The sequence below is a fragment of the Oryctolagus cuniculus genome, chromosome 1, assembly GCF_051225735.1.
Source record: "Oryctolagus cuniculus isolate XC-2025 breed Fujian yellow rabbit chromosome 1, ASM5122573v1, whole genome shotgun sequence".
NCBI lineage: Eukaryota > Metazoa > Chordata > Mammalia > Lagomorpha > Leporidae > Oryctolagus > Oryctolagus cuniculus.
Genome location: NC_142867.1, coordinates 128,723,350 through 128,737,665, shown reverse-complemented (window position 1 = coordinate 128,737,665; position 14,316 = coordinate 128,723,350). Strand labels below are relative to the sequence as shown.

Below are 14,316 nucleotides of genomic sequence, written 5' to 3'. Positions count from 1 at the left end.
CTATTTGCCTCTCAATTGGAAAACTTCCCTGTGCTTTGGACAGCAGTTTTCATAGGTCCTCTAATAATGATTCTGTCTTTTTTTTAGATGCTGTGTATTTTAATCTGCTTGTTAGATTCATTTTCTCTGGACTTGAAACAGTGAAATTCTAGATGGCCATGCACGCGAAACCTCGGATGGAAGCAGTTTCTGCAAGCTGGCACTGTGTCCCCACCCTACAGGCCACCTTCTGCTGGAGCCCTGACTTGACTGCCCCTACTGCAGCCCTACTCAGCTTGAAGAAGTCAGAGCAGCCATTGCCCCATACCCCCTAACAGATGTTAGGGTCCATTCCTCTGGAGGAGGGGATGTGAGGAGTCAGACAGGTTAGGGTTAATAGGCAGTCAGGTTGGTTCTGGAGGAAACTGAGGGTGCAAAAGCTTGTGTTCCACAAAAGTTATCTTCAGCAAGCTCAGCAGTGCCTGCCCCAGTCCTTGGGAGCTTACAATCTTATCATGAGAATAGCAGGGGAGTGGTGATTCCACCCTTCTGAGCTCCCAGTTTACTGTAAAACAAGGTACATATTTTACCTTTCTGATGGCTCTTTTGTTTTATCACAAGCAAGCCAGACAGGGCAAATAAGATTACAAATCAGCTGCTTTGATGGGTTTGTCCCTGCCTTTTACTGATTGACAGTTTTTCCCCAAAATTACACTTAAAAGCCCTAAAACCTCTTTGGGTTTTGCCTCTGTTAGTATAATGGTTATGTTCTTCTCTGTGGTGCCATCTTGGGCTCTGGCCCTGTCACCGTTTTGTGCTATAAGCTTCATCCTGAGCCCAGGCTGGCTTACTAGAAGTCAGGCTACCAGATGGCTCTACCACAAGCGTCAGCTCCACCCCTACCCTCTAATGGGATTTGCGGCTGCCGCTTCCTCACCTCCGCAAAGCTGTATAAGACCTGTTCTAGTGCAGGCTGCTGCTCTCTCCTTCAGCGGGAGGAAGCCTGTGGGGTTTCCCCCACCTGACGACAAGCATTTTTCCTCACTCCGGTGTTCGGTGTGTTTTGTGGTAATTTTTCAGCCTCTCTTGGAGCCTTCCTCCAGGCCACTCTGGCTAGAGGTTTCTCATTTAAATAAATCTTGCTTTTCCCTCAAAAAAATAAACCTAAACAGACCAATAACTAAGGTGGAGATTGAATCAGTAATAAAGACGTTCACAAAAAAAAAAAAAAAAAAGCCTGGGACTAGATAGCTTCACTGCTGAAATCTGCCAGACGTTTAAAGAAGAACTAATTCCAATTCTTATTAAGCAAATCAAAACAATTTGAAAGGGAGGGAAATTCCCAAACTCCTTCTATGAAGCCAGCATCACCTTGATTTCAAAACCATAAAAAGTTACAAGAAAAGAGAGCTAAAGACCAACATCCCTGATGAACACTGATGCATTAATTCTCAACAAAGTACTAGCTAAAGAATTCAACAACACATCAGAAAGATCATATACTCAGATCAAGTGGGACTTATCTCAGGTATACAAAGATGGTTCGGTATATGCAAATTAATAAATGTGATTCATCACATTAACAAATTGAAGAATAAAAACCATATGATTATCTCAATAGATGCAAAGAAAGCACTTGATAAAATATAATGACTTTTCATGATAAAAGCTTTAAGCAAATTAAATATAGAAAGACCATTCCTCAACACAATCAAGGTAATTTATGACAAACCCACAGCCAGCATCATATGTAATGTGGAAAAGTAGGAAGCATGTACACTAAGATTCAGAACCAGACAAGGATGCCCACTTTCACCACTGGTTTCAATACAGTCCTAAACTATGAGCCAGAACCACTAGGCAAAGAAAACAAAAGAAATTCACGGGATACAGAAGGGAAAGGAAGAAGTCAAATTATCTTTGTGTGCAGATGACAAGATCCTGTACATAGGAGAACCAAATGACTCCACTAAAAGACTGATGAATAAATAACATAGTTTAGTAAAACTGCAGAATATAAAGCCTTCATATACACAGACAGTGCCAGGAAAGAACTTATAATACAGGTCTCTTTCACAATAGCTACATAACAAATTTAAATAGTTTTGTATAAATTTAAGTAAGGAGGTGAAAATGTATACAGTGCAAACAGCAAACATTAAAGAGAGAAGACATCAAAAAGCGCAATAATCTCCCATGTTCATGATAGTAAGAACTGATGTCATCAAAATATCCATACCACTGAAAGCAATTTACAGATTCAATGCAATCCCAATCAAAATACCAATGACAATCTTCTCAGATCTAGAAAAAATGATCCTAAAATTCATATGGAAACACAAGACATCCTGAATAGCTAAAGCAACACTAAATAACAAAAACAAAGCTGGAGACATCAGATTTCAAGACATACTAAAGGACAGTTATAATCAAAACAGCCTGGTGCAGGCACAAAAATAGACATGTAGACCAAAGGAACAGAATAGAAACCAAATGAAATCAGTATATGAAAGTAGTATCTGAACCCCATGTTTACTGCAGCTCAATTAACAATATCTAAGACATGAAATCAATCCAGGTACCCACCCACCAATGACTGGATAAAGAAAATATGGTATATATACACTATGGAATACTACTCAGCCATATAAGAGAATGAGATCTTGATTGTCGTAACAAAAGAGATGCAACTGGAAATCATTATGCTTAGTGAAATAATCCAGTGCTGAAAAGACAAATACCATGTTTTCCCTGATCTATGGTAGCTGATGGAGTACAAAAATGCATATGAGTGAAACTGACATTTTGAGATTTGATCATTGTTTACAGTCCTTGTCCCTATTTTATAAACAAATTTCTAAACAATGAAAAATATATTTTTCAAAGCAGTCATGAAGACAAGCAAAAAATATTAATAATACTTTAACTTTGACAGAATTGAATTCACATTTTCAAACTTTCTCACAAAGAAAATTCCAGCCCTAGATGACCTCAATAGAAATCTTCCAAATGTTGAAAACATAGTGCATATTTTACACAAACTCAACTTCTGAAATCATTTATGAATCTCTAAACATTAATACTAAAATTTGCAAAAATTTCTCGACATGAAAAACAATATAAGTCTGAACCTAACTATTTAAGCTATTCAAACACTGGAAATAATCCACATATCCATCAACAGTAGATTGGAAAATAAATTTGCTCTATATATTAAAGGAATACTATTCCCTAAAAATTAACAAGGGTGATCAAAAGAAAAGATATTATTTAAAAATGCATGATTATGACTGAATTTAAGTAAGTCAAAATAAGAAACACTGAGCTAGAGTGTCAGGAGGGCAGTTACTTTTGGGGGAAATTCAACCCAATAATAACTGATACCAATTTTGGGATAATTTGTTGATCTGTTCATTCATATTTTCTAAAGTTATATTTTCTGTGTGTTTACACCTAAAAGATATGCTAACCAACCTCTCTGCCACCAAATAAAAGCAAGTTGAAGAGTGCAATTTATGGTATAGTTCTACTAGAAAAAAATGTGTGTGCATGTGGTGGCAGGGTGATGAAACAAAATCATACATATAAATGAACTGTGGGCAATGCTGCGATCTGAGCAGTAGAGGTGCATTAACATGGGCAAGGGTTTGAAGAAGAACTTGTTTGAATTTTTCTATTAAGATTTGATGTATTATTTTCTAAATACTGGTAAATTCGGAAAATTGCGGGGTTTGTTGTTGTTGTTGTTTGGAAGAGAGAAAGAAGAGGAAAGCAGGAAAGGGAAATATTCTCAGCAGGAAATTATGGCTTTGCTTTGAGATAATTTTTTTAAGAAACAAAACAGTTGCTTGAATGCTAGGGCAGAAGACGCAGGCCTACTTACCATTAGGCTCAGGAAGGTGTCCTTGGGAGAAGAGCCAGCTTTTAAGGTCCCCTTGTAGAAGGCAGGGCCCACATAACTCCCTGTGATAGGCTTCCAGGTGGCAGAGCGGAGTCTGGAAGAAGAGCCAAGGCATCAGAGAGGAAAACGTTTCCTATCTCTCATCTAAATATTGATCTCAGATTGCACACAGGAGCAGGATTCTGTCTCAGTGAGATGGGAAGTATTAAGATTGCATTCACGGGGCCGATGCTATGATGTAGTAGGTAAAACCACCTCCTGCAGTGCTGGCATCTCATATGGACACCAGTTCAAGTCCCAGCTGCTCCACTTCTATTCCAGCTGTATGCTTATGGCCTGAGAAAGCAGTAGAAGATATCCCAAGTGCTTAGGCCCCTGCACCTACGTGGGGGACCCAGAAGAAGCTCTTGGTTGCTGGCTCCTGGCTTTGGATCTGCCCAGTTCAGGCCATTGTGGCCAATTGTGGAGTGAGCCAGTACATGGAAGATCTCTCTCTTTCTCTCTCTCTCTCTCTCTCTCTCTCTGTGTGTGTGTGTGTGTGTGTTACTCTTTAAAATAAAGAAATAAATCTTAAAAAAAAAAAAAGATTTCATTCAGGATAATTCAGGATACATGCTCCATGGTGCTAATCCTGATGCTGAAACACCTGACTACTATAGTCTGCACCTTTAGTTCTTTAAATCTTGGGCTCCTCACTTGCACAGTGAATGTGCTGACGTCTCTATGATACCACAGTTCAGATATAGTGCAAGTTTGTCATCCACAGGGTGGTGAAACATTTAAGATGCGAGGCTTGAGGGAGATGAGTAAATCATGGGGTCCCTAGTCTTGGAAGGGACTAAAACAGCTAATGCGGGTCTTGCAGAGTGGATTACTTAGGAGACTAGGTTGTTATAAACTGAGGCAACCACACATGTGGCCCCCTGCCCACATTCCCACCACATCATGCCCATCCTGAGGCCCTCCCCAGTGCCGAGAATATCCTGGTGCTGTGCTACTAGACATCCAGAACCATGAGCTAAATTAATCTCCTTTCTTTACCAACAACCAGGTATTTTGTCATAGCAACAAAAACCAGCCTAAGCCAGAAAATTGGTACTCAGCACTGGGGTTGTTACTGTACAGAGGACTGAATATGTGGAGGTAATTTGGAATTAGGTAATATGCGGTCTTGGAACACTTGGCTGAAAGAGGCAAGAAAAGGCCGGTATTGTTAGAGTTCTGGAGAGATTCCGGTAAGGACTCAGAAGACAAAAAGACTAGGGAGGAGTCTAACCATGGTGCCGATAGGAATGGGGACAGTAAAGGTTATTCACAAGGTGTCAGAAGGAAATCAGGATTTTACTGTAAGTTAGAATTCAGGGGCACCCTTGATTTGAAGCAGCAAAGAACTTGGCCAAACCGTGCCCATGGGAAGTCTAGATTTAACAATGATGAAAAAGTGGCAGAAGACATTTCTGAATAGCAAAGTGTTCAGGTTGCTGCTTGGCTACTTTTAACCAATTAAGTCCACATAAGGAGGAAAAAGTTACTTGAAGACAGAATTTATATTTAAACAGAAATAAGGGTGTAAAATTTCAGATAACTTTCAAACTGGCCAGGAGAACTGTGTAAGTAGCAGAGGCTCCTTGATAAAGAAATGGGATAGAAACGAAGCCTGGTACTTTGCTGCAAAACAGTGCAACAGAGACCCAGAGGGCTTGTCAGAAACTTTCCAGGTTGTCCCTCTCATCACAGGCCCAAAGGTCTGCAAATATAGAATGGCTTCAGGAAACAAGCCTTGGCAACTCCATATGCTCAGCCCAAGGCCACCTTAGGATTCTGCTCCCAGCTTTCCAGCAAAGGAAGTCGAAAAATCTGAGTGTCCATGTGGTGCTAATTCTGCAGTTGTGCAGTGCAATTGTTAGGTAACACAGTAGCTTCCCCCAAGGTGTCAAAGAAAAGCCTGAGTCCAGGTTCCCACAAAGAGGGAACCACTGCATGGAAATCACCATTAGAATGTTTAATGGGGTCACCAGCCTCAAGACCCCACGGCAGCAGAGCCAACAGCAGCACGAGACACTGCTCTGGACAAGCTGAAGACACCAGCATGCGAAGACGGCAGGAAACAGCCACACAAGCAGGGCCAGCAATTCCACAACAGCAGGGCTGCCGTGGGCCGTGGGACCACACCTTCACCTCAGCGTGCACAGGATGCTTGATCTTAATATGCAGTAAGTGCCCTGCTGGACGCTGGCCTCAGGAGAGACCTGGGCTCCTTCATATTTCCACTTCTCTGTGGGAATAAGAACCCCTGTCCTAACCCTGTCCCATGATTATACAATGGAAGTATGTAACTCCTTTTACTTTACAGGTTCATCGCTGGAAAGAGTTTGCCTTTGATGAGTCTCAGCTGGAACTTTCACTTTGGAGTTTTGACGGATGATGGGAAACGCTAAGATCTGGGGAACTCTGACATGGAGTGAATCAGCGTATTTTGCATTTTGAGATGGACATGAACTTTAGGGGTCAGGGACAGAATGCTACTGTGATCCCTAAATTTCCATGTGCTAAAAACTTGTTGGCTCATGTGCAATATTAAGGTGGTATAACCTTTAAAAGGTAGAGCCTACTTCTGGATCCACAGCATGAATTGGTTTTAATGAGAATTAGTGGTCATCCACCTATTTGGCCCTTCTACACATACTTCAGTGTTATTGTACTGTCCACCAAGAGGACCAGATGCTAAATCCATGGGCTTCTGTCTCCAGAACTCTTTTCTTTGCAAACAGCCTAGCTTCAGAAATTTTGTTATAGCAACAGAAAATGAACTAAGACAACTGACACTGAAAATACCCATTGGAGGTAAGAAGGAGCATACCTCTTGAAGAAGTTCATTTTCATCTCAAGGGGATAGATGGTAAAATCCTTCAGGAGAACATTATCAATGCTAACAGGTCCAATCAATCCTGGAGAATGGAGGCAGAGAGGAGCAAGTGAGAAAGGATTGAGCATTCAGTGTGGGACAAAGAAACACAAGCATGCATATGCCCTCATAACCAGGGTGCAACCACAAAGGAAAACACTTGTCTGAAACGCTGTGGCTAAAGGAGCCAAAGTTCCCAACTTAGTATGCAACTTCACCTAAAATCCCCAAAGGAGACTGGGCCCTCTACTGGACAAACCAGCACCCAAGATAATGGCTCTACTTTCCTAACTTGTAGAACTAAACAAGGCAGAACAGGGAAGAGAGAAGACGTTTACATTCTAGAACTTCAGCATCAGTGCCGTGGAGTTCATTTTTATCCCTGAACTCCAATAGAGTCCAACATTGGGTTCCAAGTAACTGAAGAGAAGCTGAATCTTGTTTCTCAAGACCATAGCCCACCTTTATTTTCATACTGAATTTTCCATGAAAAATTGATTCGACCTTGATTCTCCACCAGGATCCTCAAATGTTGACACTTCTGCTTGGAACAGAAAGGTTTATGGAGACTACATGACCATGCAGGGCTCTGTGGATCATATTCTCTTCCTCAAGTCACAGATGAAAAGATAAGCAGTTGGAAGGAAAAGGAGCTTACAGAACCCAACACTCAACCCTCTCCCAAAACGTCCTCTTTGTGTTTTCTCAATACTCAACCTTCTGCATCTCCTCAGCTGATCTTGTTAAGAGACAGACTCAGATTTTCCTTTGATCAGAGACCCAAACAGGGACTCAGGACTGACTCAGTATAATGGGGAAATGCCACTCATGTTGAAATAGCTGCCGTGTAGGTCCTGATGGACCAGGGCCTGGTATATGCATTATGCTTATGGTCCTTCATCCTTCTGCTGAGGGAGGAGTAACACCCAGGGTAGTGGGAGAGAAAGGAGAAAGTCTGTGTGAGGACCAGGTTATTTTTGCATCCGAGGAGATGGTTTAGCGTACCACCTGACCCCAAAATTACATACCGTGGATTTAGGAATGTCCATTATTTGATTATGCTCATCTAAAAATCCTACTATTGTCTCATTTAAAAACACCTGCAAAAGAAAAGCCAGTGTTAGATTGATAGGTTCACCTAAAGAAAGGGAGAAAAGTGGCTGTGGTTTAGGCAGGAGATCTTTAGGAAGACAGAACTAGCTTTGAAGTTCACAGATGTCTGGAAAGCTAGCTGTCAGGTTGCAATAGCATTTCACTTAGGTAAAGAAAAAAACAAAGTATTTTTGGATTGACTTTGTATTACCAATACCACCAAAAGGTAGTAAAGTGCACCAGTGACTAAGTACCCTCCCCATTGACAGAGATATGCTAAATTTTTGTGTACCTACCAGAGAAGCCCATGGACACCTACCTGTGCTGTATCTGCAGCATTAGCATGGAGACTGCCTCCAGAGCAGATGGGAGTCTCATAGAGGGTGAATCCAAAGGACTGGCCACTTCCATTGTTTATAGGAAGATTCTCCATATTGATTGGACTATTTGATTTGACTGGCTATGAGGGAGACATGGCAAGAACCACAATTATAAGAAGCCAGAAGTCTTCCTTGTCACTTTTTGTTTTGTTTTGTTTTACCATGAAATGGTACTCCAGGGTTATTTGAATGGGAAATAGGATGGGTGCTATGTAATAATACTCTTGGGCTTTATATTTTCCCTAACAAGGAGAATCAGGAGAAGGGGAGTGCACAATGGATAAGAAACAATTACTATAACCATCAGAATTGATCAACAAAGTAAAATGTATTCTAAAGTAATTGAAATCAAAGATAAATTGTGTAGAAAGCAAATATTCATTTGGCATTCTAAATGTGAAAATGACTACTTTTTATCTAAGATAGTGATGGTTAAGCTGAAACCAGTGTAAGTGCAAGAGTTGGTTTTCAAATAGTTTTTGTGTTTTTTTTTTTTTTCAAAGTGGTACGGGTGGGCTAATTTGAAAGGGAGAGCAGGCCGGCGCCGCGGCTCACTAGGCTAATCCTCCACCTTGCGGCGCCGGCACACCGGGTTCTAGTCCTGGTCGGGGCGCCGGATTCTGTCCCGGTTGCCCCTCTTCCAGGCCAGCTCTCTGCTGTGGCCAGGGAGTGCAGTGGAGGATGGCCCAAGTCCTTGGGCCCTGCACCTACATGGGAGACCAGGAGAAGTACCTGGCTCCTGCCTTTGGATCAGCGCGGTGCGCCGGCCGCGGCGGCCATTGGGAGGTGAACCAACGGCAAAGGAAGACCTTTCTCTCTGTCTCTCTCTCACTGTCTAACTCTGCCTGTCAAAAAAAGAAAAAGAAAAAAAAAAAAGAAAAAGAAAAAGAAAAAGAGAAGAGAAGAGAAGAGAAGAGAAGAGAAGAGAAGAGAAGAGAAGAAAAGAAAAGAAAAGAAAAGAAAAGAAGAGCAAAACCTCCCAGAACTTCAGGGTCTTGGTCTAGTTGATGGTTAACGAAGACAGATGCTCGATGTCATAGATTCAGAAATAGGAAGCACAGGACTTTGTTATATGGATCACGAAGCCCCAAACAACAGCATGTGCCAGACTGATTCATCTCAGTCAGGAAACAGGATGTTCCACTCTGCAGATACTCCACTTCTCACACACTTACTATTCAAGTTCAGACTTCTTCATAGTCCACATGGAAGGAGCTGATGTCTCTGGTCCACAGTTCCAAGTGTGGACAAAATGCAGAGGATTATTTTTCACACTTCCAAAAACAAAGCTCCTTGATAGGATCCCTACTCAATGGCCCAAGTCCTTCTTTAGCGTCTATCCAATTGCCACCCCTATTCCAGTGCCCAGAAAGTACTCACTTCATTTAAGTACTCTAGGACTTCCCACAGCGGCAAATAGTGTAATAGCCTTACAGTAGGATACACAGCCTTGGGATTAGTGTCAGGTAGTTGGGGCAGGGGGATTTCTGCAATGAAGACAAGTCACAGGGTGAGAATTATCTGAAACATATACTGTCTTCTCACAAACTCTCCACCCCCTCTATGACAACAAGTGACAGGAGTCATATCCTGAAATGTGTATGTGGTTCTCAAAAAGTGATGATCAACAAGCAACAACTAAGTGACACTTGTTTAGTGGTTTTGTATCTACACACACCTTACAGCCCACGATGGGCTCATGTTGCCTATTACAGTAAGAGATCTCAGGGATCACTTTTTACACTTTTTGTCAATGTCATACTTACCTAGTTTCTAGCTGTTAGTAGGTGATTAAATAACTTTGTTTGAGTAATAAAAATTAATCAGAGTGGTTTTTTTGCTATAGTATAGGGGTTAGTGTGTCACACAAGGCACTGAGAGCCTTACAAACAGGAGCCTATATTGTCTTCAGTAATAATAGGGAGACCAGTATCTTTATTTCCATGTCTCATCGAAGCAACTTAGATGCAAGGGCTTTGAAATCTTCATCCAAAATCACAGTTTTTAAGTGGGAAACAGGATTTGAACTTAAGATTGCCCTTGCTCTCACTCTTTCACAGAATGCAGACACCCCATGAGGAGACCCAGCTTCCAATTAAGTGGTTACTGAGTACCTGAAGCAGATCCAAGGAGGCTCCGAAGTCTGTAGTATTTTTCAGTGTAATCTCCGGCCTCTGACAGCACAGCATCATAGTCTGCAAAACACCCAGGATTCAGTCGTGGGTCATGTAGCCTCTACACAATATCCTTGGTAGCCAGGGATGGGATGGACCAACGCCACAGAGAGGGACACAGAAGGAAGGTATATGTCCCTGCCTCCAGAATGTCTCACCCCAGGCTAAGGACAGACATTGAATACCAATGTAGGATACTCCCCACTATTCTTTCTGGGGAACTGCATATGCAATAACTTTGGGATCACCCTTCCATTTCACCTTCTAATGGATATGCTTTCTTTGCTCAATCCGAATTCCTCAGCTCTGCTCTCTGGACCTAACAGCAACCATCATTTTTGTTTTGAGACCCAAATCAAGGGGTCAGTGGACAGGATGAGAAAAGCAAGGCTATAAGTTCAAGGCGGCCCCTTCTACTGGAATGACAGCCCAGAAAACAGGAAGATGGACATGAAAATCCTCAATGCACAGCATCAGTCATAGGCTAAGACCTCAGTTTTCCAGAATACTTCTGGAGCATTCTTTTTGAAACTCCAGCCTCATCAGTGCTGGGGAAGTGACCACTCCAACAAATACTCGCCATAGCTAGTGACAACACCCCAGTGCTTCTCATCAGTATATGCAGCCCCATTCATGAAACCAAAGTTGGTGCCCCCATGGAACATGTATGCGTTGAAGGACAGCTCGTGTTTGATAAATTCAGACACAGTTCTTTCAACCTCTGTGAAGGGAGAAGATAAGAACATAGACAAAATCAGAAGTTATTAGAAGGCATAAGTCTCATTTTAATTCTTGTCATTTCCAACTCCAGCCCACAATAAGTTAATTGTTTTGTCAATCAACCTCCATGAATATTCTAACCAGAAAACAAAAGAAATTGTACAGAAATGCTGTGTCAGACCATCCCTGTCAATACCAAAAGACTCAAATATTTTTGCCAAGACTGACATGTTTTGACTCCTACTTACATCAATTAAATGATAGCCTAAGAATTCTTATGTTCTTTAAGTATCTAATTTTTATTAATTTTTTAAAGTTAGCATATGCTCACTGTTATTTCTAAGATAATAACTCTGGGGACAATAATTTTGATCACTGTTAATGTCCATAAGAAGCTCTTTTCAAACTTCAGCCACCAAATCTATCATTCTGCCACCATGTTTCAGCAGATACACTGCCCTTTCCAGTGATCACAATAAAAAGTAGGAGGGTCAAAAGTCAGTTAGATGTGGCCGGCGCCGTGGCTCACTGGGCTAATCCTCTGCCTGCGGTGCCAGCACCCCAAGTTCTAGTCCCGGTTGGGGCGCCAGGTACTAGTCCCAGTTGCTCCTCTTCCAGTCCAGCTCTCTGCTGTGGCCCGGGAGGGCAGTGGAGGATGGCCCAAGTGCTTGAGTCCCTGCACCCGCATGAGAGACCAAGAAGAAGCACCTGGCTCCTGGCTTCAGTTCAGCACAGCGCCAGCCATAGCGGCCATTAGGGGAGTGAATCAATGGAAGGAAGACCTTTCTCTCTGTCTGTCTCTCACTGTCTATAACTCTACCTGCCAAATTAAAAAAAAAGTCAGTTAGATGTGAGAGTTAATCCTGGCTGAACTTTCTACTATTTCTGTGACTATAACATTAAGAAATCTACTTTCTCTCTCAAAGCCTCTGCCTCCTAGTCTGTTAAATGAATGTTCCTAGTACCTCACAAGATTGAAGAAAAAAATTAATTAATGAGATGCTCTATGGAAGAAACAAGGCACAATGCCTGACATAGACTTGACCACAAAACCGTTGCTCAGTTGTTATAATTGTGGTGTTACTGTAGTTGGCACTATTGTGTTCAATGGTAGTGTTATTAGTGCTGTTATTGGTAGTAGCAGTGATGATATTGTACTTGCTCTTACTTTTGTTGTTTTTGTGTTTTGTTGTAATAGTGCTTTGTTCTTGGTATAGGTGTTGCTGTTATTGCTATGGCTGTTGGTGTTGTAATTTTTGATGGTAATATCCTTATCGACATTTTTGTTGTGTCATTTGAGTTGGTGTACCACCCTGTGGTATTGTTATTATTGTTGATATTATTATTGGTACTGAGGTTATTGTTTTCACTGTTGTTGTTTGTTGTATTGTGGTTGATGCTGTTATTCTTGGTAGTGGTATTATGTTACCTGGTGTCATTTTTGTTGCTGGTAATAGTGTCATTATTGGTTGATTATTGATATTGGTATTGGTATTGGTATTCTTTTTACAAATGGTGCTGTAGACATAAGTGAGACTTAGCCAATCCACCACCTTCTTTAGATATGTCAACTTTTCCTTGAACTTTCCATGACTGCCTTGCTTTGTCTGTGCAGATTTATCTTATCTTTTCCATAACACCTGTTTATTGCTTCAAAGCACCTGTCACATGTAGAACTAGATATTGTTTTTTGCATTTTAATTATCTTCCAGCTCCTCTAAATTATAAGCTATATGCAGGGTAGGAATCATGTAATTTGTATTCACCATGTAAATATTCAAGGTCTAGCCGAGTGCCTATAATTAACAGAAGGTAAATAAGTATATGTGAATTATTTAGCAGAGACTTGTATAAATAATCCAAGACTCAGGGCTAACTCTATATGGAGTAGGACATGGCAAAATCCTTACCATATACTTTCGGAAACCTTTGTTCATCTCCCCATTTGCTGTACCAGCCAACCCAGAATTCCATAATCAGAATGGGCTTATTTCCCTAGAAACAAATAAAATCAAGCACTAAGTTTAACAACAAAAAAAGAGAGAGAAACCATAAGCACTAAATACAGCTGATGAGAACTTGTGGATCCCATGCATTCTGCATTTTTGTCCAATTCAGAGGTTTCCTTTTTGATCCACACTTCTTCACTTCCCTCTCCCCAATTACATCTTTGCCATCATACATAGCTTTGGATCCTATATTTCACCTCTGTCTACTGATTCCTTCTAGATTCATGTGCCTCCCTGCTGCATATGGATAGCAGCACCCATGATTCTACTTGTACTATCCTCGGCCATCGTGGAATCAGCTTTGAATACACAGAAACCTGATTGTAATTCTTATGTGGAGACTGAGGCATAAAGGTCTCTTGTGTCTCAGAGGACAAAACCAGCACCCAAATCCTGCTGAAAATAGATTTTTTTTGACAGGCAGAGTGGACAGTGAGAGAGAGAGACAGAGAGAAAGGTCTTCCTTTGCCGTTGGTTCACCCTCCAATGACCGCCACGGCTGGCACACCGTGCTGATCCGATGGCAGGAGCCAGGTACCTATCCTGGTCTCCCATGGGTTGCAGGGCCCAAGCACTTGGGCCATCCTCCACTGCACTCCCGGGCCACAGCAGAGAGCTGGCCTGGAAGAGGGGCAACCGGGACAGAATCCAGCGCGTCGACCGGGACTAGTACCCGGTGTGCCGGTGCCGCAAGGCGGAGGATTAGCCTAGTGAGCTGCAGCACAGGCCTGAAAATAGATATTTACCATGCTCAAATTTGGTGTCACCCTAGATTCTCGCCCCACACTTTAGCACTGACCAGAGTTCCTTAGCACCACCCAGCACACAACTCTAGAAAATCACTGGAGGAGAAGACACTCCACTAAGGCACAGAGGCGTAGACAACAACAACAACAACAAAAGCCCAGGACCAGATGGCTCCACTGCTTAATTCCACCAGACATTTAAAGAACTAACTCCAATTCTTCTCAAGCTCTTCAAAATAATTGAAAAAGAGAGAACCCTCCCAAATTCTTTCTCTGAAGCCAGCATCACCTTAATTCCTAAACCTGAAAAAGATCAATAGAGAAAAAGAACTACAGACCAATTTCCCTGATAGACATCGACACAAAAGTCCTCAAAAAATACTACCCAATAGAACACAACAACACATCAG

General features: G+C 41.8%; 1 protein-coding gene across 7 annotated transcripts in view; it reads right to left on the bottom strand.

The window, feature by feature from the left end:
* LOC100345977 (beta-galactosidase-1-like protein 3) overlaps window positions 1-14,316 on the bottom strand; it is a 60,925-nt gene that overhangs the window by 7,521 nt on the left and 39,088 nt on the right. For 6 of the 7 annotated variants that reach the window (XM_089314542.1, XM_008248356.4, XM_089314557.1 and 3 more), the window contains 9 exons: window positions 13,062-13,146; window positions 11,012-11,152; window positions 10,372-10,452; window positions 9,638-9,744; window positions 8,197-8,337; window positions 7,814-7,885; window positions 7,248-7,326; window positions 6,741-6,828; window positions 3,863-3,974 (listed from right to left, as the gene is read on the bottom strand). In XM_089314542.1, coding sequence (XP_089170668.1) covers window positions 3,863-3,974; window positions 6,741-6,828; window positions 7,248-7,326; window positions 7,814-7,885; window positions 8,197-8,337; window positions 9,638-9,744; window positions 10,372-10,452; window positions 11,012-11,152; window positions 13,062-13,146 — 906 coding nt within the window. The remainder of the gene's footprint in view (window positions 1-3,862; window positions 3,975-6,740; window positions 6,829-7,247; window positions 7,327-7,813; window positions 7,886-8,196; window positions 8,338-9,637; window positions 9,745-10,371; window positions 10,453-11,011; window positions 11,153-13,061; window positions 13,147-14,316) is intronic. The other variant, XM_089314549.1, reaches the window with a different exon arrangement.